The following is a 26,308-nucleotide window of genomic DNA, read 5'->3' as shown; positions in this document are numbered from 1 at the left end:
GGGCTGAGAGGGGAAGAAAGCAGGCCAAGGACTGGGGGTCCTTCAAGTTCCTGGAGGTCTCGGGCCTCGGGGTCCCCTGGCCTCAGGTTGGCTTGCTGTGGTCTGAGGTTTCCCCCGTCCCGCTACTCAGAGGAAGTCTTTCGGAGGGAGGGTCTCAAATGCCAACACGGAAGGAATTACCATCTTCTTGTCGCTCTGGTTTCTTTCACAACCCCCTCCCCATCACCAGAGCAGAAAGTTCAACACGAACAGGTTCACAACCTGCGCTGCCGTCAGCCAAAAGAGATCGTTAAATTCTACGGGTGCCAGGTTTTGAGCCTGGGTCCGAGGACTGAAGGAAAAGCACTGGCAGAGAACGAACGGGGCTGGCCTTTGTCGTTCGATAATGCAGCTGTGTGTGTGTGAGCACACAGGCACGTGGAGACGGTCTCCCTCCGGCCCTGCGTCTCCACACGGCTGGTCACCGAGACGGATCCGAGAGGGAGCCAGGGCCAGGGCCACGGCAGGACGTTCAGTCAGTAAGAGAAGCCAAGTTGCAGGCCTTTATTTTCCTCCTCTAGGGACTGGGCTTCAGAGCTGGAGCCCAGCATCTCTCCTTCTCTGCGGTGCCTTGGATTTTTGAGGAATATCCTGACCAAGAGTGCGGGGTGAGGGGCAGAGAGCAGGATGCCTGCCACATTCGGTAATGCAACAGCAGCAGCTCTCATTACATGATGTCCTACCCCAAGCCAGGCACCGCGTGACGCCCGCTCCCTGCGCTGACTGAGCTCAGGCTCACACAGGCCTGAGGAGAGTTAAGGACCTTCAGAACTGCTGTTGAGATGAGGGAAGCAAAGCTCAGAGAGGTTGAGGAACTTGCCTGAGGTCACACTTCAAAAGTTCCAGGATCAGGGACGTTTCCATGATGTGTGGGGTGGGAAGCCAATACAATCAATCTGAAAAAGGAATTTGAAAAATCAAGTTCAAGGCCTTGGAGCTGAAGCCTCAGTGGCAACGCAGTAAATTCACCCCGGGCGGGGTCGACATTTAAACACAGCGTTAGCTCTGTCCCTTGGCCCCATCCCTGCTGCCTGGTCTCCTCTCTACCATGATTATTGCCAATGCTGGCCTTCACATTCTGATCAAAAACACATAGACACAAGGGATGCGACTGCCATGCGGAGGACCTGGTATGTTATTGGCGTGTCATGGTTGGGACATAAGACAACAATCCTTCCCATTGCCAAACATTACCTTCCACCTCGAGACATCACTGGAGAGAGTTGAGAGGTCTCCAGGACCATCCTCCCAAGGAGCTTCAGTTGCTGTCCTCGCCTCTCTTACCAAGTCTCATGATGGTTCCCAGACTAGGTCCTTGGGCACGGACTCGGGCAGTGACTTGCTCAGGGGTCCAGGGAGCATTTGGAGTTAAAGTACCTGCAGTGACTCATGTCCCATCATCTGTCTCTTTCCCTCAGATGATATTCGGTCATCAAATTTCAACAGGCATTCTGTTTGATTTTTCCTTTCTCCATTAGAATCATCTCTGTAAGGGAAAGAGGCAGTGGGATTTGTGGAAGCAAACAAGCCCAATATAAATCGCAATGCTCCGGTGGAGGGTGAGGTAGGGCGGGGCACGTAAGAAGCATTGTGTGTTGTGTGGTACCCTCCCTCTGCTGTGGCTTTTGAATAGGATGGCCATCCCGTCCCAGTCTAGACAATTAATAAGGGGGATACAAGCTTTGTTTTCCCCCAGCCCTGCGCTCTCAATTCTCCCAAACTGGAAACACAAAGCACATGGTTACGTGCAAGTTCAAATGCCACACCAGGGAGAAGGAAGTGTTGAGAAACCACGTCCGACCTCCAGCCTGTTTCCAAGCGTTCCAGTGAGCGTTTCCATTGATTTATCTTGGACAAGTGTCATTTCATTGTCTCAAACAAAGGCTTTCTATGAAAAGACAGTCACGGGTTCTGTGAGGAGGGGCTGGCAGAAGGCACGTTTGGGAAAATGGGAATAAGAGCACGGTCCTCTGGGCTCTTCCTCCAGGGGCAACTCTCCGCTTTTCTCTGCTGGAATTAACACCAGGACCAATTCCCGGCATCTCAGTGTCACGCTCTAAAGCAGAGTCTGGAAAAGACAGCCACTGGGGGAGGGGCTGACGACGCAGGTGGAGTGGCCGGTGACTCGGCCAGACATCTCCTCCTCTGTCCTTGGAGCTCAGGTGGATGGTTTCTGTGCGAGGGTTCTGTGACTAGAATGGTCTGCGAGACTCTGGTTGGAATGACTCTTGAGTCATCACGGGTTCCTACAGCTGCTCTTTTGCGTATTTTGTTCTGCATCTAAATGAACTACTTCGTACACAACCATCAGGACTGGGGAGGTCTTCTGCCACGTTATCTTCGCTTGGATGTTCACGCTGAGCTGTATCCATGACAGGTTTCCATGCAGCTGTAATGTGCACGTTTCTGGTGCAACCCACTGCATGGTGCATTGGCCCGTCCATTTTGGACAGCTCTGAGTTTTAGGACAACCTTTGTAGATTAAAGTCAAGGATGCCTCCCTGATACCCATTGGTTGTCTGGGGGGGCAACCCCAAACATGGGCACCCACTTTTCCTGTGTCATGTTTTCCTGGAAGCCTTGTCTCCTCTCCTTCTCAGCTTGAGTTAGCCATAATGAATGCTTCCTCCAAATCTGGTGCAAAATCTCTCTCCCAGGATGTCCATTCAGTTGTTATTTACTTATTTAATATCCCTTTCTTTCTACAAATTTATTAGACAGGTTAATTGTGCAATGCTGGCAAAATTTAGGTAAGCAAAATAAGGAAACGAAAGTTGACTATTACTATGGCATCTGCTGGAGATGAGCTCCGTGGAAACTTGGATAAATACCCTGATGGTTGTATTTCTATATTTATATAATCTTTTCGAAAAAAGGATTGGATTAGCTTATGTTTATCGTTGGGTTAAAGTCTGTTTTTTCAGGCTATTTAATACTCTTCTGCAGCATCGTGTTCACGGCTGCGAGGGACTCTGTGGTGTGTGGGGAGCTGGTGTGATGAAGGGGCAGGATTCCGGATAAGCTACTTTCCTCTGAAGACCCCGTGGCTATATCCGTTGGCAAGAAGGTTGACTAAAGACACTTCTTTTGCTGTTTCATGCCAGCCCTTGAGAGAGGCCTCACCAAGGCGCTGAAAAAACTGGATGACTACCTGAACACGCCTCTGCCAGAGGAGATTGACGCCGACACCCGCGGGGACGATGACAAGGGCTCCCGGCGCAAGTTCCTGGACGGAGACGAGCTGACCCTGGCCGACTGCAACCTGCTGCCCAAGCTCCACGTGGTCAAGGTAAGAGCGCTTTCCCCGCAGTGGCTCCCCAGATGCACCTCCATCAAGGCCCAGGTCACCCGTGGAGCTGAGGCAAGGATAGGAAGTACCACCTGCTGATGGAGATTCGGAGCTCTGAAGCCACAGGAACCGGGACCCAGAGCCAGCCCCCACTGCGTGCCGCCTGTCTAGCCTCCCCGAGCTTCTGTTTGCACCTGTCACATAGACATATGCTGCTTCACTAGGGTCGTTGGGATGTACATGCACCCCGAAAGTGCCTGCCGTATAGTAAGGGCTCGCTACCTAATAGTTGCTGTAATTGTCCTATTGCTTGTAGTTCTATGTAGTCCTGTCACTCTAAAGGCTTCTTCCTTAACTCTTCCTCATAGTTTTTCCCTGGCCTCCCCCACCCCCCCCATCTCTGCTTCGTGTGCGCTCATTTGCATGTTTCCTTTGTGCACAGACCCACCCTCGGACTCCCTGTAGCAACTCCGTTGGGCTGGCGGGCATCCCCTTCCTCCCCGACAGCCCAAGAGCTGGAGGCTGTGAGAAGTGACGTCATTTTCTCACTCGCGTTGCACTTACTGATCCTGAATCCTCTTCTCTGCCAGCCTTAGCCTCTGAGAGTCGGAAAGAAGGGAATTCTGAGGTCCTCCCCAGTCTCCCACCCCAAAGTGGACCACTTACCGTGTGTCTGTGACGGGCTTCTGTGCGGCTGGGACTGCGCATTTCTGACGACCAAGAGCCCCCTGACTATGGAGCCAGCCCTACCTTTTTGGATGGCTCTGGTGATTAAAACATCCCCCCCTGACGTGGAGCCCAGTCAGGCCTCCCTGCTCACTCTGTTCTCAGAGCAATGTGGGAATGGGCTGCCCTGTTTCATCGTTTGAAGGCAGCAGTGGTGTCCCCCACATTTCTCAAAACCAACACTCCTCACACCCTTTCCTGACCCGCCCCAGCCCAGAGAAGGACACAGTGGGGTCGCATAGCCCGACTGTTCTCTACTTTTATACGTGTTACTATCTTACTGTCTCAGTCTGACACAAAGCTCTGTGAGGACAGGTCTTCTCCAGGCGTGATGGTGGGCACGTGGTGGCCCTTTAATAAGTACTCCTTGATTGACTATTCGATCACCTCAGTTTCTTTCTACCCGACACAAGAGTCAGATTCCATCATTTATCAGCTGGATATCTGCCTACCATTTTTTGGCTGATGTCCTGAGCTAGAAAGGCAGGCTTTCCTCCCATCAAAGCACATGCTGGCTTGAGTTGAAATGTCAGCTGTGCCTGCACGGAGGCTCCCAGGGACTCGGCAGGGCTGGAGGCTTGGAGGGACTCATTTCTGCCAGGGCTGATGGGTGCAGTGAATGCAATCTACGAAGAGGAAGACACTTTGCCTTCAGGGCCAAGCCAATGGTCACTTGTAGGTCCAGCCAAGCTATATTTCTTTGAAATTATTAATTACTGCACGCCCCACCCCACCCCCTAAAACATCCTTTATTCTCTTTCCTGAACAAGTGCCACCATTAGGGACCATATGATTCTATCTCTGTCACACTGTGTCAGGGAGAGGTAGTGGAAACACCTCCGTTCTAGAAGTCAGGAGATCCAAGTTCTAGTCCTGTGACTGCCACCAACTAGCAGCAGGAGCTGGGGCAAGCCACTTACTCTTTTTGGAAATCATTTTCCTTATGCCTAAGAGGAGACACGTGGATCACGTTCCTTCTCGCGCCTCTCCGTCCCTTCCCTCCCTCCTCCTCTCTCACTCACGCATGGACTGACCATGAATCAAGAATCGTGTGTCCAGTGAGGCGAACAAAGGGATCTCCCAGGCCCCGGGTTTCATCCTCTGATTTCTTCAGTCCCTTCCAGCCCTAAACAGTAGGTGACGCCCCTGTCCTTGTATGATGTCCAGCAAGTCTGTCACTTGGACAAGCCGGGACCAGAGGGTGGATGTCCCGAGAAGGGACAGGAGCTGGGCCTTGCCTCCTGTCTCCTTGGATTTCTGCTGATCCTGCTCATCAGGTCCCAGAGCCCTGGCAAGCCTCTCAAGTGCAGAAAGCACAAAGAGGAAGCCAAGTCAGGCCTCCAGTTTGACTTCTGACGCCAGGACTTACTCTGGGCTGGGGGGGCTAACTGTTTTCATATGAGAGAGCGGGTTCAGAACATGAGCGCGGAGGTTCCTGCAGACGTCAGAGCTTCCCCCGTGCACATTCTGTCTCTCTCACTGGCTCCCCTTCAGGTCTGTCTGCATCCTTGGAGGCTGAGTTGCTCTGGCTGGACGCTCACTGAGAGCCTGGTTTGAACTTCCGTTGTCTGGCTGCCTTGTTCTCTCACACGCGACAACACGAGAGGAGAGAACCAGCTCGGGTCAAGCTCAGGGCCTCAGATCCAGGCCGGGAGTGGGGCACAGGGGCCTCTTGTTATGGCCTGTGGGACCCTGGCCCCCGGGGACCCTCACCTGGCACAGGAACCTGTTCAGTCCTTTGAAGCAAACAGGAAGGGAGCTCCATGTATAGACACAAATACGTATTCATAAATTGCATCTCTGCTGTTTTCCAGTTCAAATTATATCCTTTAAAAACTTGGAAATAAATTCCAGTGCTGAGAGACTTGAGGCTGTCCCAGTGGATCAATTTGTAATTTTGAAAAATATATTATCAGTGCCTTGGCCTCATTGTGGGCCTTTTGCTTACTTTTTTTTTTTTCATTTTTTAAAAAATTGAAGTAGAGTTGATGTACAATGTTACATAAGTTACAGGTGTACAACATAGTGATTCACAGTTTTTAAAGGTTATACTCCACATATAGTTACTACAAAATACTAGCTATATTCTGTTTGTACAATAAGACATCCTTGTAGTTTATTTATTTTATACATAATAGTTTGTGCCTCTTAATCCTCTGCCCCTATCTTGCCCCTCCCCCCTTTCCTCTTCCCACTGGTGCCCACTTAGTCTGTTCTCTGTATCTGTGAGTCTGCTTCTTTTTTGTTTTATTTTATTCTTGATATTATAGTTTGTTATTATGTTTGTTTTATTTTTTAGTTTCCACGTATAAATGATATCATACAGTATTTGTCTTTCTCTGCCTGACTTATTTCACTTAATGTAATACCCTCCAAGTCCATCCATGTTGTTGCAGATGGCAAAATTGCGTTCTTTTTTATGGCTAAGTAGTATTCCATGAATGTGTGTGTGTGTGTGTGTGTGTGTGTGTGTATGGTGTGTGTGTGTATTCACCACATCATATTTATCCATTAATCTGTTGATGGACACTTAAGTTGCTTCCCTATCTTGGCAATTGTAAATAATCCTGCTATGAATATTGAAGTGCATGTATCTTTTTGAATTAATGTTTGCCTTTTTTTGGATAAATACTCAGGAGTGAAATTGCTGGATCATATGGTAGGTCTAGTGTTAGTTTTTTGAGACACCTCCTACTGTTTTCCACAGTGACTGCACTAGTTTACATTCTGTGGGCCTTTTCTATCCGCTCTGGCAATTTCCAGCTGCTTCCCCCTGTGAAGCCTCCACATCTCTGTGGATTTGCTCGTTAGCCGAGACAGCCTCTTCTAAAGACTTTCAGGCAAACCCAAGGGCCCTTCATCTTGCAGTGAACAGAGGGGGCTCTGTGGAAGGACTCCAATTCCATCACCTGTGTTACCAGCCACATGTCTGCTGGACAGACATTGCTGGATGGCTTCTGTAGTGACCGCCCCAAAGCAGTTATTTTAACGGAGAGAATGTAATATAAAAAGTTCTAAGTACCTAAGAACTAGGAAGCAAAATGTACTTTGAGGTTCCTCCTGCCCTGCGGCGGGGGGCAAAGGGAGGAGGCTGGCAAGATTAAAACTCAGGAACTAGGTGCGAGGCCCCGCAGCGCTGCACCGTGGACCTCCGGGGTGGGGCGCTGCTCCCCTGGGGCGGGGACAGGCTCGGCAGGGGTGGGGTCATTGATGTGGGCCAGCCTCTCTGAGCCGGCGTGAGCACACTGGTTCTGTGCTTGTGAAAGGGCCAACTGGATTCAGCTGCTGCTCCTGGAGCAGAGGAGACCCCAACAGGAACAGGAATCCCACGGACGGGGACCTGTCCGGTCTCCCTCCTCCTGTCACGCAGTTGCTCTCTAGCGCCCCCTGTTGGCAGAACCTCGCCGGCCGTCGCTGACAAAGCAGAGGTGTGGTCTGCAGCCCCTGCCCCAGCCCCAAAGACTCCAGCACACGAGTGGGTCTGGAGATAAAGCAACAGCTGCTGAATAACTGGCCCAGAAAGGATTCTGAATAGAGCTGTTCCTTTACCATTTATCCTGTTATCATAGGGCTGAGAGGCAAAGTGGAGAGACTCAGATTAGGAAGCAACTAATCGGGACTGTAATAGATACTAGTGATTAATAGATAATAATAGATAACAGATATTGGTTGAATTAATTATTTTCCTGTGTGACATTGTGTACACCACTAAATCTCTTGTGACCGGTTTGCTCATTGCTAAGGCTCTTCAGGCTTTAAAATGAAGTGGTTATATCCATTTGAGGCCAGCTGCACTGTTTAATGTTAGGATAACCGAGGATGGTAAAGATTAAATACAAGTGTGTATTGAATCCCTACTTACTTAACCTCCCTTGGTCGCATTTTTCTCATCTGTAAAATGGGAATACAGTACAGTCTTCCTTATAGAGTGATTTAGGGATTTCAGGAGCTTGCCAAGTGCTTAATGCAGCACCTGGAGCAGTGCACGGAGTAAATAAATGTTTGCTACTGTTGTTACTCTTAGCAGCATCATTGAGGTTATCAAGGGGACAGAAAGGTAAAAGCTGTGGTTCCTGTCCTTATACAAATTAGGGAAGAGAGAGATGATACGAAAATGGTAACTGTGATTCAGAACAGAAGAGCGCTCAGAGTTGTCAGGGAAGTTCAGAACTGATGTAGAACAGAGAGGGGGACGTGTCCTCCTTGGCAATGTTGTGTCTAGGAGACCAAGATTTTCTAGATGACCGAGCGATAGGTCATCTGGTCCCTCACTCAGCACTGCTTTCCGGGGAACCCCGCACATCACTGGCACCCAGATGAAGATGTAAATAATCAAACCAAGGCAGCTGGTCTGGGGTCCTCTCTGCATGGGGGGATCCCTGGGTCAGAGGTCTGGAGACCTCTCTAAAAAGAGAGTAAGGAGAGGAGTCAGAAGTCAGTCCTGTAGGAGAGAGGCTGCTTTTTGCTCTTCCCATCCCAGTCCCCAAGAGCTAGAGGCATGACTAGCCAATGTGCAGGCCCCAGCGCATAGCAAAAGTATTAAAAAAAAAAAAAAAAGAAGTATTCAGAATTTCCAGATGTGGACAGCAGAGCGTTAAACCAAGAGCAGGGCCCTTCTAAGTGCGAGGCTCCATGTGACTGCACAGGTCACATGTCTGAAGCCCTCCCTGGCTAGAGAGATCTTATTAAAGTGACCACCCAGCCCCTACCTACGAAGGAATGCATGCAATGGGCAAAAGGTGGGTCCCAGTGAATTATAACAATAGGTGATGTTTCTTAGGAGCCAGCCATCCCTCTGATCATTTTATGTTTATTAACTAATTCGTCACTCCAAGGTAGGTCCTCTTCTTACCTCCATTTTAGAGATAAAGAAATTGGGGCTCAGAGAGGTTAAGTAATGAGTCCAAGGTCACATAGCTGTTAAGTAGTGGGGTCAGGATTTCAGAACCAGGCAGTTGGGACCCAGAGCCCATGCTTTTAACCACTATGTTACTGTGTCTCTCAACACAACAGCACTTTCCCGGAACACCCAAGCCCACAGCCCCAAGCGTGGCAAACTAGGGAGAGAACAGAAATCATTACTTGTTTACTCCCACAGACCCTGAAGCTACAGAGACCTTCCAGCATCTAACTTACATTTCATACTTTGTAAATTCACTTTTGTAAATAAGGGTGCTTACCTAAAACAAAATGGATAGGAAAAAAAAGAAAGAAAAAGTTGTCTCTAACTCTATCAGACATGACCACTGAACAGATTGATACATTTACTGCTAGTCATCACACTTATTTCTCCAAATGTGTTCTACTGCACTTCAAACTTAACAGTCTCGAAGCGTTTTCCAGATCACTGGAATTTCCTCTGCAGCATCATTTTTAATGGCTCTCCAGTGTGCCTTTGTATTTATGTGCCATCGTGTATTTATCCATCCGTGTGTTACAGGGCAAGTGTGTTGTGTACCATTTCCTGTTATTCCAAATAGTCCCACCATCCTACTGGTGGAGCTAAACCTTCCTGTGCATCCGTGATATTTCCTACGGGGGTGGGGGGTTGGGAATCCCTAGAAGCAGAATCACTGTGTCAAAGGGCAAAGTATATTTGCTTCAGAAAATAAAATAAAAATACATATAACATGACATATATAAAATGACATAAAGTAAGATCAATACAATGCAAAAGCTTCCACGGCCACCCGGCGGCCACCCGGCGTTACCGCGCGTTTTGCTGAGGGCCCCTTGTGATGCACGAGGGCCTTCGTGCCGTGCACACATTGGGTCGGGCCCGGGCGCCTTCCCAGAGGTTCGTTTCTTGCGTTGTTAACACCATCTCCGTCCTGCCATCTCTGTCGTAGATTGTGGCCAAGAAGTACCGCAACTACGACTTCCCGGCCGAGATGACGGGGCTGTGGCGGTACCTGAGGAACGCCTACGCCCGGGACGAGTTCACCAACACGTGCGCGGCCGACAGCGAGATCGAGCTGGCCTACGCCGACGTGGCCAAGCGCCTGAGCCGGTCCTGAGCGCGGCCCGCTCGCCCGGCACTGCTGCAGAAGGCCTCCACGCCTCCCCCAGGACGCCGGCTGCACGGACTCCTCTTCCACGTCGCCTCGGGAAAACTTTTTTTTTTTTTTTTTTTTTAAATCAGGCCGCATCTTGCTAGCATCATTGGAACCCCAGCTTGCCGTCTTTGACGAAGGTCTGCGCCATCCCCGTCTGATCAGGCAGGAATCTGCAAGCGGATATGACAGAAACGGTCAAGCTCTCAGCCTCCAGAGCTGGGCTGGGTTCAGTGTCTTTGGGGTCAGCGTGGGAGAACCCATCTCTGGGACTGTCACGGGCCCCTTTTGCCAATGTCAGAATATCTCCCCCGATGCATTAGAAACATGCAACACCCGTGTCCTGGTCCACCCTGCTCGTCGTCAGTATCTCCAAGGTCAAGGCCAAACGCCGTCTTAGTTCTTGTGAGAAAGCGGTGCAGTGCTGTGTTAGGGCAGGCGGCGGGCGGACCTGAAGGAGGGGGCAGGCTGTGGATCTGGGCGTCGGGCAGACGCTCCTTCAGTCACTTGCTACTTCCTGACATTCCTGTCACTTTGCACACTGAAGGCCAGACTGAAAACCACTTCAGACGCAGGCTCAGTTGGCTGCAGTGCTGGGCACGGGGAGATGCTATCACGTACCTGGTCGACGCTGACCTCCACTTGTATCTGTCCTGACTTTGCCTGGAAAGGAAATTGGCTTGTAATTCCAAACTGGGGTGACTCAGAAGGGGAGGAGAGTGGTGTTGATGCCAAAAGGCCCACGAGGGTCTGCCAGCCACAGGGTTTGCTTGCTTATGGGTAGTCATTTCAGGGGAGGCTTCATGCCTGCGTTTGATCCTGTTTATCCACGAGTGAATTTTGGTCTGTGAGAAAGCAGACGGGAGTGGGAGGTGGAGGGATGGGTGAGGATTATATAAGTTCTTTCCGAGGCTCTGTGTTCCCTGGGAATCTTTTAGACACGTCTTCTCTCTCATGGTCTAAGTCTTGAACTGGTGATGTCATGTGACTACTAACCTTATAGCAAAAACTCAAGAATTGGCCAAAAATGACTTTCCAGGCTCTTCAAGTTGTTCCTGGATGTCAGTCTGTTAGCTGGGTACACCCTGATTCAGCCTCTGACGGGCAAGAAATACATTTGGGAGGTGGCAAGATCATGGGACACCTTAGGAAGAAAGTCCACGGGGCCTTTCTGACTGGGAAACCATGTGGTTTGAACTTGAAGGAAAAAATATATGTGCATCTGCGTTAGTTTTCCTACCGTCTGACTCAACTGCCAGATGAAAAAGAGGACACTTCTTTTCAGCTAATCTTTCACTCTTTAGCCATTCTCCTTGAGTTTCACCTCCTTAAAAGCTTACCCAGCTGGAGCATGGGACCTGGGCAGACGAACGAAGAAAAGTGAATTAGTCATTAGTTCCTTGTTGCAGTGAACACCCCCTGAGGACATCCACCCCTGCACCCACCGCCACAGGCCCTCACCTTCAGCAGTCCTTCCTTCTGTGTTGTCTGTTGGTGGAAGGTGAGGCTCTCAAGTGCCCAGAAGCCTCAGGACTTGACTTACTGGTCAGCGAGGGCAGGACGGCACGGAGCTTTTCCATAGAGACATCATCGGTTTCTAACCCAAGAAATCCCTGGACTTGCCTCCGTCCTGGGATCTCTGGAGGAAAGAGACCCACTGATGAGAACAGAGAGGAGGGAGCAGATCTCCTTCAGCCCAGGGAGAAAGAGGACATTTGTCAGTAGGACATTCTGTAAGCCTGAGACCTTTGAAACGGAGGCAATTCATTTCCACCTCTAAGGGGACCTTTCCATGGGCTCCCTGGAAGCTTTGTCCCTGCCAGTGTTGGAAAAGGGCAACTGGTGAGGAAACAAACCTTTTAAACTGTAGGGAAAAGCCCCAAACTGGCCTCCTGGGAGACGAAATCTCGAATGATCCCAAAGGCCTTTTAATTAGTGGGAAATCCATTGTCCCAGGAAATTCTTCCCTGAACTTAACAGCACCGACATGATGATCTAAGGGTCAGTTTAATTTCCTGAGATCCCCCGGAGGTGCTGATCTGAGAAGCACAGCCAGCCAACTGCAGAGAGAACAGGAGGATGCCCAGGTGGAGTGGCTCCCCCATCATTTGGACACTAATGATGCTGACTTGATGTTCAGAATTCAGCAATTGGTGAGTCTTTAACACAGCCTTTAAAAACAAGCCAAATCGAAGCAATGTTGTTGGTTCTACACATTCCTTCTGTGGTTGACATACCTTTACATAAATAACAATACTAAGACACTGGAGTGGGGCTGGGGCAGTTATATGATTAGTTACAACCATTTAAAAGAGGGAGAGGAGACAGATGGAAGGCCCTTCTGGGTACTTACCGGAATATCTTTTCATTTCAACAAACTATCATATGATGCAACTGACTGTTAACTTAGAGCTGTAATGTCTATGACCAGATATATCAGAGCACTTAAAAATAATTATAATATTGCCTTCTGATTTTTTAAAAGAGATTTTTCTCCAGATTCTTCAGCCTCCCTGGGTTTCGGCCATTAACCTTGTCATGTACACAGCAGATCATCTCCAGATAACAGTGTGGAGAGGTCCTTCAGTGTCCCCAGAACCAACTCAGGGAATATTGAAGGTCTGCAATTTGACCCCACACCCCAGAGGGTGAAGACAAGAGGTCATGCTTGTCATTGGTCTGGAATGAATATTGAGGCCTCAGAAATAGTTCCTCCTGTTGCGTGCCTTCATTGCCTGACAATTCAGAATCACAGGCCATCTTGTTTTCAACAAGGGGTACGGCTCCCTGGCACCAAGCTGCTGAGTTGAAAAGTGAAACACACACTGCATCAGGTTATTTGGCCAGAGGATCTCAAACCAGTTTCAGCTTCCCAAGAAATGGCACTGTCTTCAGGGATCACTTCTCATGCTAGTGGGGCCGTTGAAGATCTTGATTTTTTTTTTTCGTTAGAGAAAGGCCATACCAAGAGTGAGGGCTCCTGTGCTGAACTTTCTAGCATTTGGTCAAGTGAAACAACAGAAGCTTATCACGGCACCTGTGCCCACTGGCCCCTCTTCAGTAGGACGATACCACGCATCTTAGATTGGTTGCAAAATGGATCATGTCTGGAATGAACCCTGAAGATCTGAGAGTCCTAGGAATCAGCAAGACCTAGACAAATAGAATTAAAAGGGAGGCAGAGTCAGGAAGGTGTAGGCCTACTGAGTGAGAGTTTTCCATCAGAAGACAACAGTGAGACTTTTTAAAATATACATATAACATTAAAAAGAATCAGAAGCATTAGAGAAAGAAGTGTGTGTGTGAAGTATCCTGGTTCTGGTTTTAGGACAGAAGCGGTCACTTCATTGGCCGTGGGGCCTTTCTGGCACACCAGGGCCACTGTCTTCTGTCCACTGGTCTTTGCCTTTAACCTAGACGACACGTGCCCTCCCGTGAGTGCACATTCCTCTCCCTGTGTCAATACTCTCCTCCCAGCTCAGTTTCAGGGCACTTTGATTTCATAATTAGGTATGAGCCAAAGTGTGCATCATCTTAATGTTACTTAAGGAAATGGATCCAATGTTCCCCTCCCCAACCAAAAACAAAATTTTAAATTGCCTCATTATAGGGTTGGGCTAATCAGTGTCTCTATAAAAGCTGTCTTTTTTTTGGCAAAATAAAATTTTAAGGATCCAATCATCTAGGGTATTTTATGCATCATTAGAGATTTTGCAACACTGACTATGCCTATATTTACAATACAAAATATCCAGCTGATGTTTGAATTTGTCTTAGCTTTCCTGACCACCTGGCTGTCCCATTTTATAAACTGGGGAGCTACCTAATTTGGCAAAAGAAGCCTTAGCTTTTATAAAAGATCAAGCATTTCATTTTATAAAGACGCTCCGAAGGATGGTAACTTGATTTTCTCAAGACCTTCAACTGTGGCGAACAAGTAACAGGACTTGCCTTCAAGCCTTAATAATGTAAGATGCCTTTTAATGAAGATATTGCTGAGTGTTTTCCCCATGAATCTGAACCAGTTATAAATTTGTTTCCCAACCTTGATTGGTATTAACTGATTCAAATAAAGTTGGTTTATTTTCAAATATTACAAAAGCGATTCATCAAGCTTCTTATTTGAGGTGGAGATTCCCTATGCTGCTTTCTATGACACATGTGAAATACCTCTTTTAATGCTATTTTATTTTCCCATTACAAAAGAAAAGATGTTCATTCGTTTTAAAAATCAAAAGCAAATGAAAAGAAAAAGGGGAAGAAGAACAGAAGGAAAAGCAGAGAGCTTGTGACCAGACATCCAAACCCTGATTTTTATTTTAGCAAGGCTAGAAATGGACCATTGTACAAGGGCTAGGTGAAAAAACACACTGATGTTCCTTCATGGGTCTCATTTCAGTTTCCTGTCTGCATTGTACCTGCGGGGAGGGCACCAGTGACAGTGCAGGTGTGATTTAAAGGATACCTTAAAATACTGCTCTTCCTGGACCCCAGAGCTCTCTCTTGGCCCTCAGTGGCCTCGCCCTATCAGTACTCCTGGCCTGAAACTCCCACCCTTAGGCGCCATGTCATTGACTCTGGATTAAGGTCCCCAGAACCTTCAGTTAGATTTACCTGAAGTCAACATAGCACCTGAGGATGAAAGTGTGTTTATGAGTGTTCACGTTGCTGGAAGGTACGAACTCTTGGCAGCCCTGTGTGTGTCCCCCATGCTCTGTCGGGACAGCTTCTCATCGCCTTGGAAGACATTAAATTCCTGACGCAGGGAGTGAGTCCTTGTGGGAGGGGCAGCCCAGAGCTCAGAGCAGATGCCGCTGGTGGTCCTCTCTCCATCGGGACCACCCCCATCTTCTCTGGCGGAGCTCTGATGGGGTCAGGAGTCCACTTCCCCACTGCCTCCCCACCCTCCTGTGACTCAGGTGAGAATGATTCCAGCCCCCTTCCGGGGGTGAATCACGCATGGCCTGAGCCTGCCCTCCTGGCTGTGGCTGGTTTCAGAGCAGGCTCCTGACCAAGTTTCACCCAGTATTGTGAGGGGAGGCCTGTTCAGGAGCTTCTAAGAAGGATTTCCTTGTTCTTTCAAGAGTGACTCAAAGTCACTGCCTCTGGCACTGCCTTGGGATGTGTGTGTGAGCTTGAAAGTGCTGCGCTCTCTCGTGACGATGAGGGGCAAGTCCCAGGCAGGGGCCAACAAAATCAGCCTGAGTGGAGAGGGCCTGGGTCCTGGAGGGGGCCCCGAGCTGCTGACTTTGAGTTGTCAAATCCTAAAACTGGTGCTGACCCTGCATTTCCTGTCCTGTAATACATCGTAGGCTATTTGAGGGCGTTTTATTGTTTGTTTGTTTGTTTATTATTACAAGTGCCCCAAAGTGTCCTAAGTGGTATATTAGCCAATTTTGTTGTTGTTGTTAATAGCCAGTTAGATCATCTGCTGGCTCACCCGGGAGGTGTTCCGTGTTTCCACTGTTTGAATGCAGAGGGTCTGCTCTGTAGACCTGTAGGCTGGCCAAGGAAACAGGGGTCTTCATTCCTCTGAATCTTGTGTCCCTGCCTGTGCTATGATGAAACCAAGGGGCAGGCGAGTGGCAATCACTGGGCTTGGCATTGAGGAGTGCTGAGCCCTCCAGAGAAGCTTCCAAGGTGGACTTGGAGGTGAGAGCATCTCATTACACTCAAAGGTGTGAGCTGTCTCTTTTATTTTTATGTCTAGTAGCTAAGATCCCCAGAGTCCCCCGTAATTTTGCCTTGGTGGGGAAAAGCATGGGGTATCACACTGGAGAAGCAGGAAGTTCAGGATTAAAAACAAGGAGATCAGAATTCTAATCACAAGTCCATCACTAAGTTACTACGTGACCTTGACCAAGCCCCTTTCTGGGCCTCAGTTTCCCCCAGGGGGCCTCTTGCCTATGAAATGATGAAATCCCTGATGAAGAGTATTTATGGGTAACAAAGGGTTATTTCAAGCAGAATGACATTTCAGCCACCTGGGACCTTCAGTCTATCAGAAGATCTCTCTGTGGTCTTTAATGGAAGGAAGATGATCACCAGAAAATATACAAATGCTAGAAATTTGTGTAGAGAGAATTTCTTTTAAAGTAAATTTCAGAATATCTTGGAGTCAATTCACATCCATGTCAATCTCTTATCTTTCTCATCCACATTCAATATCTCCACCTGGATGCAAAGAAAATGACCCTGGGGCCAGGCAGTTGGGTTCATCGAGCTGTAGTTATTTATGTAGAAAGTAAAGCAGACTCAAGGTTTGAAAAGGTTTCCAGTAAAAAGTATGGAAATGTTTAAAATTTGAATTTAACCCCTATTTAACTAGACTATCTCAGTGCCCCAAACCTTCAAACCTGTGAATGTATATAGGATTTGGAGTCTAGACCACACAGAATGCATAATGCAAATATCGTAATAGAGACCAGCATAGAATCAAGCCCTGTTCCACCTGTGGCTTGGTTATATGCCAGTTTGTATCCACCTGGAATTGTTCCCTGTGTGTCAGTCACTCTTCATCACCCTTTCCTCAATTAGAAACTAAGCTCCTTTAATGGACGGAGTGTAGGTTATCCAATTACTGTGCCAGGCCTCCCTTTGTTCAGGGCTCAGCAAAAGAAAAAAAAAAAAGATATTCAAAAACATTTTTTAGTGGTTGACTGGAGAGTTCTTGAGACCGTGTTCTGAACTTTTGAGTTCACCTTGGGTTCTTACTCTGGAGTCCCTGACACTCACTGTATCATCGTTCTGAGAATGGAGCAGTAACGGAGAGTCCAGGAGAGAAATGGTTGTCTGTGTCCCTTAAATGTGCTTCCAATATACATCTGAGGAATGGCTCCTTCTGAAACTGTCTGTATGGCATTGATCTGTCTGTCTGAAAAGATGAAAAGCTGTCTAATGCATACTGAATCGCATGGTTGTGATTAGGTAATGATTTAGCCAGTTCCCCAAATTGGCCACAAAATTCTGCCTCAATTTAGAAATGGATTAGAAGCTTTGAAGTGAGGGCAACTCTAGATATAACAGTCCTGGAACTCCCTGTTTCAATGCGAGTCAAACAAATGCCTCTGTTTTTCTGAATATATGCTCATGAGAGAAAATTTAGAAAATGCAGATAAGCAAAAAAAAGAAGAAACTAAAAGAACACCTGTGATCCTTCCATCCAGAGATAATCACCTTTAATTTCTACGTAATTATCTTACTAGATTTTTTCTAGTGAGATTGAAAAAAATAAGTACGAGTAATTATTAACAAAAAGGGAGATGTTACTGACAACTGAAACCAGTGCGCTTTCCTGTCTCTATGATAAACAGTTCTGGGAAAAACGTGTTTTCCTGTTTCTGTGCCAAACAATACTGGGGCTAAGCAAAAGCACCCTGCTATTTACTCCAGAAGATACTTGCTTACTTATCAAGATCAACAGCTTGCTCAACAGTGTTTGCTTCAAGACCTTACCTTACTGTGCCCATCAATTCAAAGCTATTATGTCATCAGCAGTTCAGTCCCCACCAGTTCCCGACCTGGTGGGACCCACCTTGTAATCAGTCACTCAGCTCTGGCTCTAAAACCCTATAAATGTCCGCCCCCGGCTTCCTCTTTCTGCTATGCTGCTAAGACTCTTTAGTCTTCTTTATTGAAATAAATTTAATAAACTTAGGTTTTCTTGATCAACAAGTTTTTCTAGTTTTTTTTTTTTTTAAGTTTAGTTTAGCTTTGTTTTGGGTTGTGGTAATTGCCAGCTAACACTCTACATGCAGCTTTTTTTTTAAATGTGTTTGTTTTTTCACTCGTATATCATGAACACTTTCCCAAGCCCCTTTTCATCTATAACATCGTTCTTATATATCATAATCCATTTAACCGGTTCCCTATTATTTGGTCTGTAGGGTATAACGAATTTGCTCTTATAATCAATGCTATAATGAAGTTGCAACAGGCTAGATTCTTTGTTATCTCTATTTTCCCCTTAGAAGAGATTTCCGGGGGTGAAATTGCTAAATTAAAAGGCATGGCTTATTTTAAGTCCCCTGATATGTACCGTTGCTAAGTTTGCCTCCAGATTGTTCCAACTTGCTCTCTCACCAGAAGAAGATAAATGCTTATATTTTTACATCGTTGACAGTACTGGGTTGTAGCATTTTTCAATTCTTCTCAATTTGATAAGTGAAATATACCTGCCTGCTATCTATTTATCCACTTGTTGAAGATCTCTCCTGAGTGCACAGTTCCACTTTCTTCACTGACCTAAGGTTTTCTCTCTCCTGGAGGGCGAGGTGTTCATTTCCTCCTCTGCGTGTAACTACTGCCTATCCACGCAGCTGCCACGTCGTGGAAAGAGTTGAGGATAAGCTGGTTTTTGAGGAAGATGTTGTTCGCCTTTGGACTTCGTGGTATATTTTTAAGTAGAAGGAAGAAATGTAGAATTCCTCCTTTAAATAAAACACAAGAAAACTAAAAAATGAAAAAAAAGTTTTCTTTGGGCCACAAAAAATTAAACCTAAACTTACATACCCTGTAAGGTATTGGGAACACGATATAAGAAGGTATGTGAGCGTGTTGGTGGCGGGGGAGGACAGGGGCGCCTCTCTGACTTACAGCTTTGGAAACATTAGTATTGGACTTGTGAAGTGCTATTTTCTACTAGAAATTTCCACCAGAAATGCTCACTGTTGACTGATCTTTTGGCCTTCGGAGTAAGGTCAGTCCTGTCCTTAGGGAAGATGAATATGGATAAAGTGAAAATAGAGAAAAATGGCAAGTGGGCTGGTCCAGCTTGGGGATTTGTGAGAGTGTGATGGGAGAGTGTAGAGAGAGAACCTGAAATCCAAATCTGTATTTCTAGGGAAATGGTCTCTAAAGTGCTGTGACCTCTAAAATCAACCCCAAGAGACAGGCTTTTGGTCTTAAATCCTAGATTCATTAATAGGGAAAAGACACTTGACATTCACCTGGAATCACAGGACTTTGGGGAAATGGTGGTCTTCAGTCTTTCCTTTTGTCTCCACCACATTCTCGCCCGTCGCACACCTCCCTTGAGCAAAATCGCTTATCACAGTGTCAGTGATTCTCAGAAAGATTCTCAAAAAACCAAACCAAGATGGCACTCTCTGGCTCTTAATTTGTCAAGACGCCATATTACCTGAAAACCAACTAGGAAAAGGGTGAGGAATGGCACTACCTCATAAAGACCACAACAGGGCCAAGTTCAACATCTCAAAGAGACATGGAGCCCAAAAGCTACCATGTGGTTATTTAATTCTAGAAAAGGGAACTATATGAGAGTGTTGAGGGGGTAGTGAAAGGAGCAGTTACAATGTAAATTGCCCACTAGAGACTATTTTAAATGCTTTTTTGGAGTGCCTTACAAGGAGCTCCAAAGTCAGTAATAAAAGACCCTATAAATGCATCAAGGCAGAAAGCCAACTAGATAATCAGTGAGGCCACTTGACCCAGAGCTGCCCTGGGGGATGGGATGGAGAGAACATAGAGAGGCAGTTCTTTTTCTTTTTAACTCTGTAAAAGTGAAGGAAGACAGCAGGGACATCCTCACTTCCTCTTTTGAAAGACTTTGTTATAACTAGAGATTCAAACACAAATACGCCTAATGGACTGAGGGCAGCCGAGGGCAACAAGAGGTATCCTGGGAGGTAAGGGTGTGGGGAGTCACAAGATAAAATTCACGGTTAAAAGATGAGAATAAGCTTCCCTAAAAGGGGCTGTAAAATGCTCTTTATAGGCAAAACCACAGCCCCAATTTCACCCAGAGAATATTGAATTCTAAACTATTATTAGCAGCCAATTCGCTGAGATCCTGCACTAGATCACTGTGGACAAAAAGACCAGCCGAATTCTTGGCTTCCCCTGGAACAGCCTTGGCTTGGCCATGACACACAAAGCCTTGCCTCTCCAAGGTGTGTTCCCTCCTGCTTGCAGTTCCAATGGCAAGATCCCAAGGAATAGCAATGTTGGTAACAGCCACCATCTTGAAACATGCCTACCCTTGGGTGCCCATGTGGTAAATAGTATATTTGCATTATTTCAAATTCTTACAGCATTTCTGGAATGTATTCTATTTTTCATTTACAGATGGGGAATCTGAAACCCACTGCAGTTAGGTGGCTCAGGTTCACAAGCCACCGGGTGCTAGGATTTCAACCCAAAAGACTGATATCAAGTCTTAGAGATGAAGAAAGACAGACGAACAAAAAACAGTCATTCTCAGTCTGAAAGGCAGTGATGAGACATGTTCAAATCCAAAGTAATGAAAATTGGTGTGAGTTGATCAGCAGGTAGAAGTGTGAACCAAGTAGCACACAGTATGGGAAACCCTAAAGCAGCTAAAATTAAAAATACGGTGTTTAACAATGTATCTTGGAAACTGTTCTGCATAAGTACATAAAAACTTCCTCCCTTGTTTGTTTCATAGGTGCACAGTTTCTATTGTATGAATGTACCTTTATTTATTGATTTATTTATAAATATCTTCATTGAAAAAAACCCATGCACATAGTAAAAGTCAAGTCATGCAGTTCAAAAGTCATTACAATGAAAAGCAGGTGACCTTCCTACTCCAAACACTCTCACCCCCTTCCCAGAGGTCACCACCAGTAACAACTTCTTGTATTTACTTCCAGAAATTTTTCATGTGTGTGCGCACACACACACACACACACACACGATGTTGCACATCAGGTTATTTTTAAATAAAAATACAGGATACATGGGACTATGTGCATGCATCAAATTTATTTTATCAAAAATGAGAGTGTGATTTTTTAATATCACATTTTTTTTACTTAATATATCTTGGAGAGCTTTCTATATCAATACACATTTTATGTTCTTTGGAATATCTGCATTATGTTTCACTATTTGAATGTAACTTAATAATTCACTTAGTCAGTCTATGTTTAACAGACATTTAGGTCATTTCCAGCCTTTCCATTGAAATAATGCTACAGTGAACTTCCTTGCAGGTATCTTTGAGCCTGCATGTGTGAGAAATACTTGCAGAATAAGTTCCTCATGGTATAATTATCAGATGCTGGGGATGTGCATTGAATTCCTTCATTTTAATTGCATTTTTTTAATTTTAAAGAGAAAATGCATTTGCATGGTTCAAAACTTAAGATACTATAACAAAATAAATATTGGAAAACCTCAGCCCCTTCCCTGTCTCTGCTCATTATACTTCCTTCACCACCTGTAAGTAAAGACTTTTATTAGTTTCTTGTGAATCCTTCTGATTGTTCTTTATTCAGATGCAAGAAAATGCAAATATATACATTATCTCCTTCCTTCTTACCCTGAGTACATACTACATACATTGTATGTATCTCACATTTTTCACTTAATGTATCCTGCAGATCTTTCCATGTAAATACATAGGGTTCATCCTCATTTTTTTTTTACAACTGTTTATTACTCCATAGTGGAGATGTTCCATAGCTTAATTAGTCCCCTTTTGATGAACACTAGCGTTATTTCCAAATTTTTGCTATTGCAAACCACACTGGAATGAATAAATGTGTACATAACCAATTTTACACTCATATGAATGGTTGTAGGGAAAAAGCATATAGCATAATACCGTTTGGTGTAAAAAATTAAGGGAAAATAGAATTATAGATCTGTGTTGGCTGGCAAATTTGTAGCAATTCCTTGGAAGGATAAATAACAAAATAATAATAATAATAACTGAACAGAAAGGAAAAGGTAGGAAGGAGATTTTTCTCTATGCATTTTTATATGTTTTATTAATTTAATCATGTGAATACAGTGTTAATACCTATTTTGAAAATTATGTAATATGTGTCAAAATCTCTTTATAACAGGTTCAGATGAACTCATAAGGTTTGTATTATTTAATTAACTGATTATTTAATATTTAATTATTATTATTATATTTTAAAAAATTTTAGTGAGGGAGGTAATTGGGTTTATTTATTATTATTTTTTTTAATGGAGGTACTGGGGACTGAACCCAGGACCTTGTGCATGCTAAGCATGTGCTCTACCACTGAGCTATACCCTCCCCTACTCAAAGGGCTTATTTTTTAAAGCAGGCCATTCATGGAAGTTTTAGGTTCCCAAAGCAAAATTATAAATGGCCACAGTGCTTCTCCTCCAGATTCATCCCTTAGTGCTCAGCCCGGCTCATAGCATGACCATCAGCATCGATTTTCATGAGTTTTCTTCCCCAGGTGTTTAATTTAATATCGCTTGCATTATCCCCTTTTCCTGAAACCCTAAGAACATTGGAAATACCGATGCTCTTCTACGGAATTCAGTTAAGACCTGTAATCGGTAGAAAACACACTTTATCACACGTAGATCAGATCCAAGGGCAGGTGAAGAGACAACGCTGGGCTGTGAAGAACCCCCGGACATCCCTGGTTGGCCAGGCCCTGCCCACCTGGCCCACGTGTGAGATGGAGCCACATACTTCTTTGTGCTTCAAGCCCCACAGCTGCCCCTCGCGGAAACCCCAGGGAGCTGCTCTCTCTTCAGGCCTCTTCTCTCAGTGTTGCTACTTCTGTGAGCATCCCAGAGTCTCCCACCACTGGGACCTTCTGGAAATCTTAGGACCACACCCTGTGAGCTGGTCCTGACCTGTTAGCTCTCCTTTAACCATGCTCCCTCCTCAACGAGTCATGCTAGGATCAGTGTGAGGTACTGAGGGGATTCATCCATTAAGCTTCACTGATCATTTTCCTCCCTCCTCCCAATCCTACTCCCCCCCTCCTCTGAGAGCACTTCCTATGACAGTCACGTCCCCTGGGAGCTTTCCTGCCCCTTAGGCTGACAGCCCACTTCTATATTTGCATTATAATTTTATTACATCTGAGTTTATTGCACATTATATTACATTATGCCAGCTCATCTCTTTAGAATTAAAGCAAAAACATTTAAAAGCCATTGCTTCCTTGAAAAGGTGAACCCAAAGGTGAAGTGACAATAGATCCAATAAATCCATTTGTGGATTGAATTATGTTCCCCAAAAGATAACACTGGAGTCCTAACCCCGTGCCTGTGATCGTGACCTCACTTGGAAATAGGGCCTTTGCAGATATAATCAGGTTAAGATGAGGTCATAATTAGGGTGGGCCCTAATTCAAGATGACCGATCTTATAAAAAGATGAAAATTGGAACACAGACAGACACACAGGGAACACGGTCATGGGAAGACAGAGGCAGTTTGGAGTGATGCAGCCACAAGCCAAGGAACACCAGGAGCCACCAGGAATCAGGCAGAGGCAAAGACGTATCCTCCCCTACAGGCTTTGGAAAAGCAAGGCCCTGCCAAGTCTTTGATTTTGGACTTCTGGCCCCTAGAACTGTGAGGGAATAAACTTGTATTGTTTTAAGCCACCCAGATGGCGGTACTTTATTATGGGAACACTACGAAACAAACCAACCATGTATTTGTTCATTTCTAAAAATGTCCTGCGGGTGCTTCTTCCCTGATCTATTTCCACATATCCCCAGCCAAAACAGAATGTCACTCAAGCATCTTCAGAGAGGTTGTCTGTTGCATCAACGGTGGGATGGCCACATCCCATGCCCTGAAGTCTGAGACCAAGTGGCCCGCTCATGCCACCTCCCTGGGATCGCCCGTAAGCATTCGGGGGCCTCTGCATTGGACGGGGCACAGGTAATGTCCCGGGAAGTCTCAGGAGATCAGAGATCTGGCTCCATGTAGTTATTTTATGCATAATCCCACATGCAAAGAACGTGCCCTGGCTCCAGGCATCTGGAAAACACGTCTTCCTTTGCTTCCCGCCTCCTTCATGGGAGGAGGCACCCACCAGCTTTGTCCACCCCAAATGCCTTTGAGCTCTGCAGTGACGAAGGGCAGAAAAGTCCCATTTTCAAAGCCATTTGCCTGAAGAGCACCTGGAAGACTTATCTGGCACGTCCTTACTTCAGATTTCCTTTCAGGTGATCACGGATTTGGCAATGGGGCACTTGGCTAATCCTCAAAGAACACAAATCTAAACGCCCCATTCTCCTGCCCCATAATTACATTATCCAGTTACTCCCTGTGAGCTGGTGATAAAAGGAAATCGACTGAGTGGGTGCTCGACAGGTGGCCTTAAGAGCTTTAAATTGCCACTTGAAGCTGGGCTGATGAAAGGGGTCTGTGCAGGTGTGACTTAGGCGGGCGAGAACAGGACACACTCATTCAGGGTGAGGCTGCTCTGAGCACACCCCGCGGTGCAGGCTGTGAGCAAGTGTCTTCCCTGTGGTTCACATTTGATACTGACCTGGATGCAGAGGCAAAAGCCTGGGCAGCATTAGGACTGTGGGCTGCACGTGGGAGAGGTGTTGAGAATTTTACTTCCTCGTGGTACCATCTCTGACCACAGGCCAGTCCATGTCAGGACCTATTCTTATGGTCCCTTCTGGTGGTCTTAGAAGGGGATTTAATCTTTCAGATACTATTCCAGCCAATTGGTCCCACTCTTCAGTGTCCACCTTCAGTTATGTTCACCAGCTTTCATCCTGTGGAAATTTGCAGAAGTTCTTGCACCATATTGGTTTCTTAAATGAGAACCTCTGTTCTCACAAATCTTGTATTTTTATTATGTCTTCAGAATCTTGAGGGCCTCCCATTCCTCTTGAGCCATTTCTACATTTGAAGCTTCTTGGCGTGGCATCATATTTATTTTTCTCTGAACTTCTTGACTCTGTCTTCCTAAAGTCTACTGCCAGCATCCCAGAGCACAGTATTTGTTCCCTTGGCTTCAAAGAGCTCTGGAGCCAGAGGGATACTTTCTCCCTGTGTTTCCATGACTTCCATTTCATCAACCTTCCTTTGGTTTGAAATTAGATTCCAAGGGTGTCCAGAGAGTTGCAGTCCCCTTGCCCCCTTTTTGTCTTTTCTCTGTCAGATTTGTATCCACAGTGGAGATGCACCTTCCACACTCATTCACTTTGAAGGACTGAATACTCCCCACCCTTTCAATCACACCTGTTTAATGGGGGGAAAATGATCTTCTGTTGACCTCATGGGCATAATATGACTAAAATATTTAGGGAAGGTAATCCTTCTTGGTCCTTCCTGGTAGTGGGCAGAGGTGGAATGGGAAGTCTCTCAATTAGATCTCTCAGCTGAATTATTTTTTCCCCACTCGTGATGAAAATGTTGGGATTTTTTAAAACCTTATTTTATGAGACTTAGCATTTTTCCTGCACCTTTGACAGTTTATCACATAATGGGCAGTTATAAGTCATTATTAACCTCTGCAAGGATGACCGAGTGAGGGGCACATAATTGCCAATATGCCCTCTCTCCCCAAAACTTATATTCACCATGGTTCAGCCTTAAACCCTATTCCTCATCCATGAGGCCATCCTGTCTTCCTTAGTTATTGGGCATTGGGACCCACAGGTTCTAGAAAAGGTAGTCCCACTGTGGTAACCAACAACCACCATGTCTCAGGGCTCAACGAAATAAAAGACTAATTTCTCGTTCAGGTCTCAGACCTACTGCAGTGACCAAATCCTGGGTCACCTCACGGTTGTCACATTCTCCTTCATCAGAGACTCAATTTCTCAGCCTTTCCTGTGCTGGGGGTGGCCATGTGACCAGGTTCACAACGGGAGAGAAGGTGAGTCTTTGGCGCTACCAGGAGAGATGTCTTCCATGATTCAAGGAAAGCACTTTTTCTGCTGCCTCCTCCTTCCGAGTCCTGCTAGGGACCTGGTGTCAGCATGCAATACTTCTTTGTCTAGATCGTTTCAATTCTAGACTCTCCTGACTCAGGTCTTTCTGCAACCACTCCTGCGTTTGCAGTGCAGCCAGTGGTCTTATAAAAACACCTGTCTGATCATAGTACTTTCTGTAAAAAAGCCTTGGCTATCAGGAACCTCCAAATACCTGTGTTCCACGATAAGGCATATCATCCATGAGAAATCTGCCCGGTTCGATGAAAGCCATCTATTGACACGAGGCAACAGCACAAGGATGAGAAGACAATGCGGTGAGGAATAGCCAAGGAGAAGGACAGAAGGAGCCCCCGGAGGCACCACTGAGCTACTGAGCCAGTCCCAGACCTCCTCACTATGGACTTCCCGACTCCTTACTACGGGAGGTAGTTAAGTCACCTCGTTCTATTGTTGCTGTTGTCAACTGCTGAGATGCCCCTTCACAGTCTGGTCCTGACCTAACTCGTCAGCCTCAGTTCCTAGACGGCT

General features: G+C 46.1%; 1 protein-coding gene across 3 annotated transcripts in view; it reads left to right on the top strand.

The window, feature by feature from the left end:
* The window catches only part of CLIC5 (chloride intracellular channel 5), a 154,319-nt gene extending 136,538 nt beyond the window's left edge, over nt 1–17,781 (top strand). For 2 of the 3 annotated variants that reach the window (XM_010973833.3, XM_010973834.3), the window contains 2 exons: nt 3,144–3,328; nt 9,904–17,781. In XM_010973833.3, the coding sequence (XP_010972135.1) occupies nt 3,144–3,328; nt 9,904–10,071 (353 nt within the window). In that variant the 3' untranslated portion in view covers nt 10,072–17,781. Of the gene's footprint in view, nt 1–3,143; nt 3,329–5,548; nt 6,383–9,903 lie in introns of those variants that run through there. The other variant, XM_045509344.2, reaches the window with a different exon arrangement.
* The last annotated feature ends 8,527 nt before the right edge of the window (nt 17,782–26,308 follow it).

The sequence above is a fragment of the Camelus bactrianus genome, chromosome 20, assembly GCF_048773025.1.
Source record: "Camelus bactrianus isolate YW-2024 breed Bactrian camel chromosome 20, ASM4877302v1, whole genome shotgun sequence".
Taxonomy (NCBI): domain Eukaryota; kingdom Metazoa; phylum Chordata; class Mammalia; order Artiodactyla; family Camelidae; genus Camelus; species Camelus bactrianus.
The sequence above is the reverse complement of the archived record's forward strand: the minus strand, read 5'-3'. Positions and strand labels throughout refer to the sequence as shown.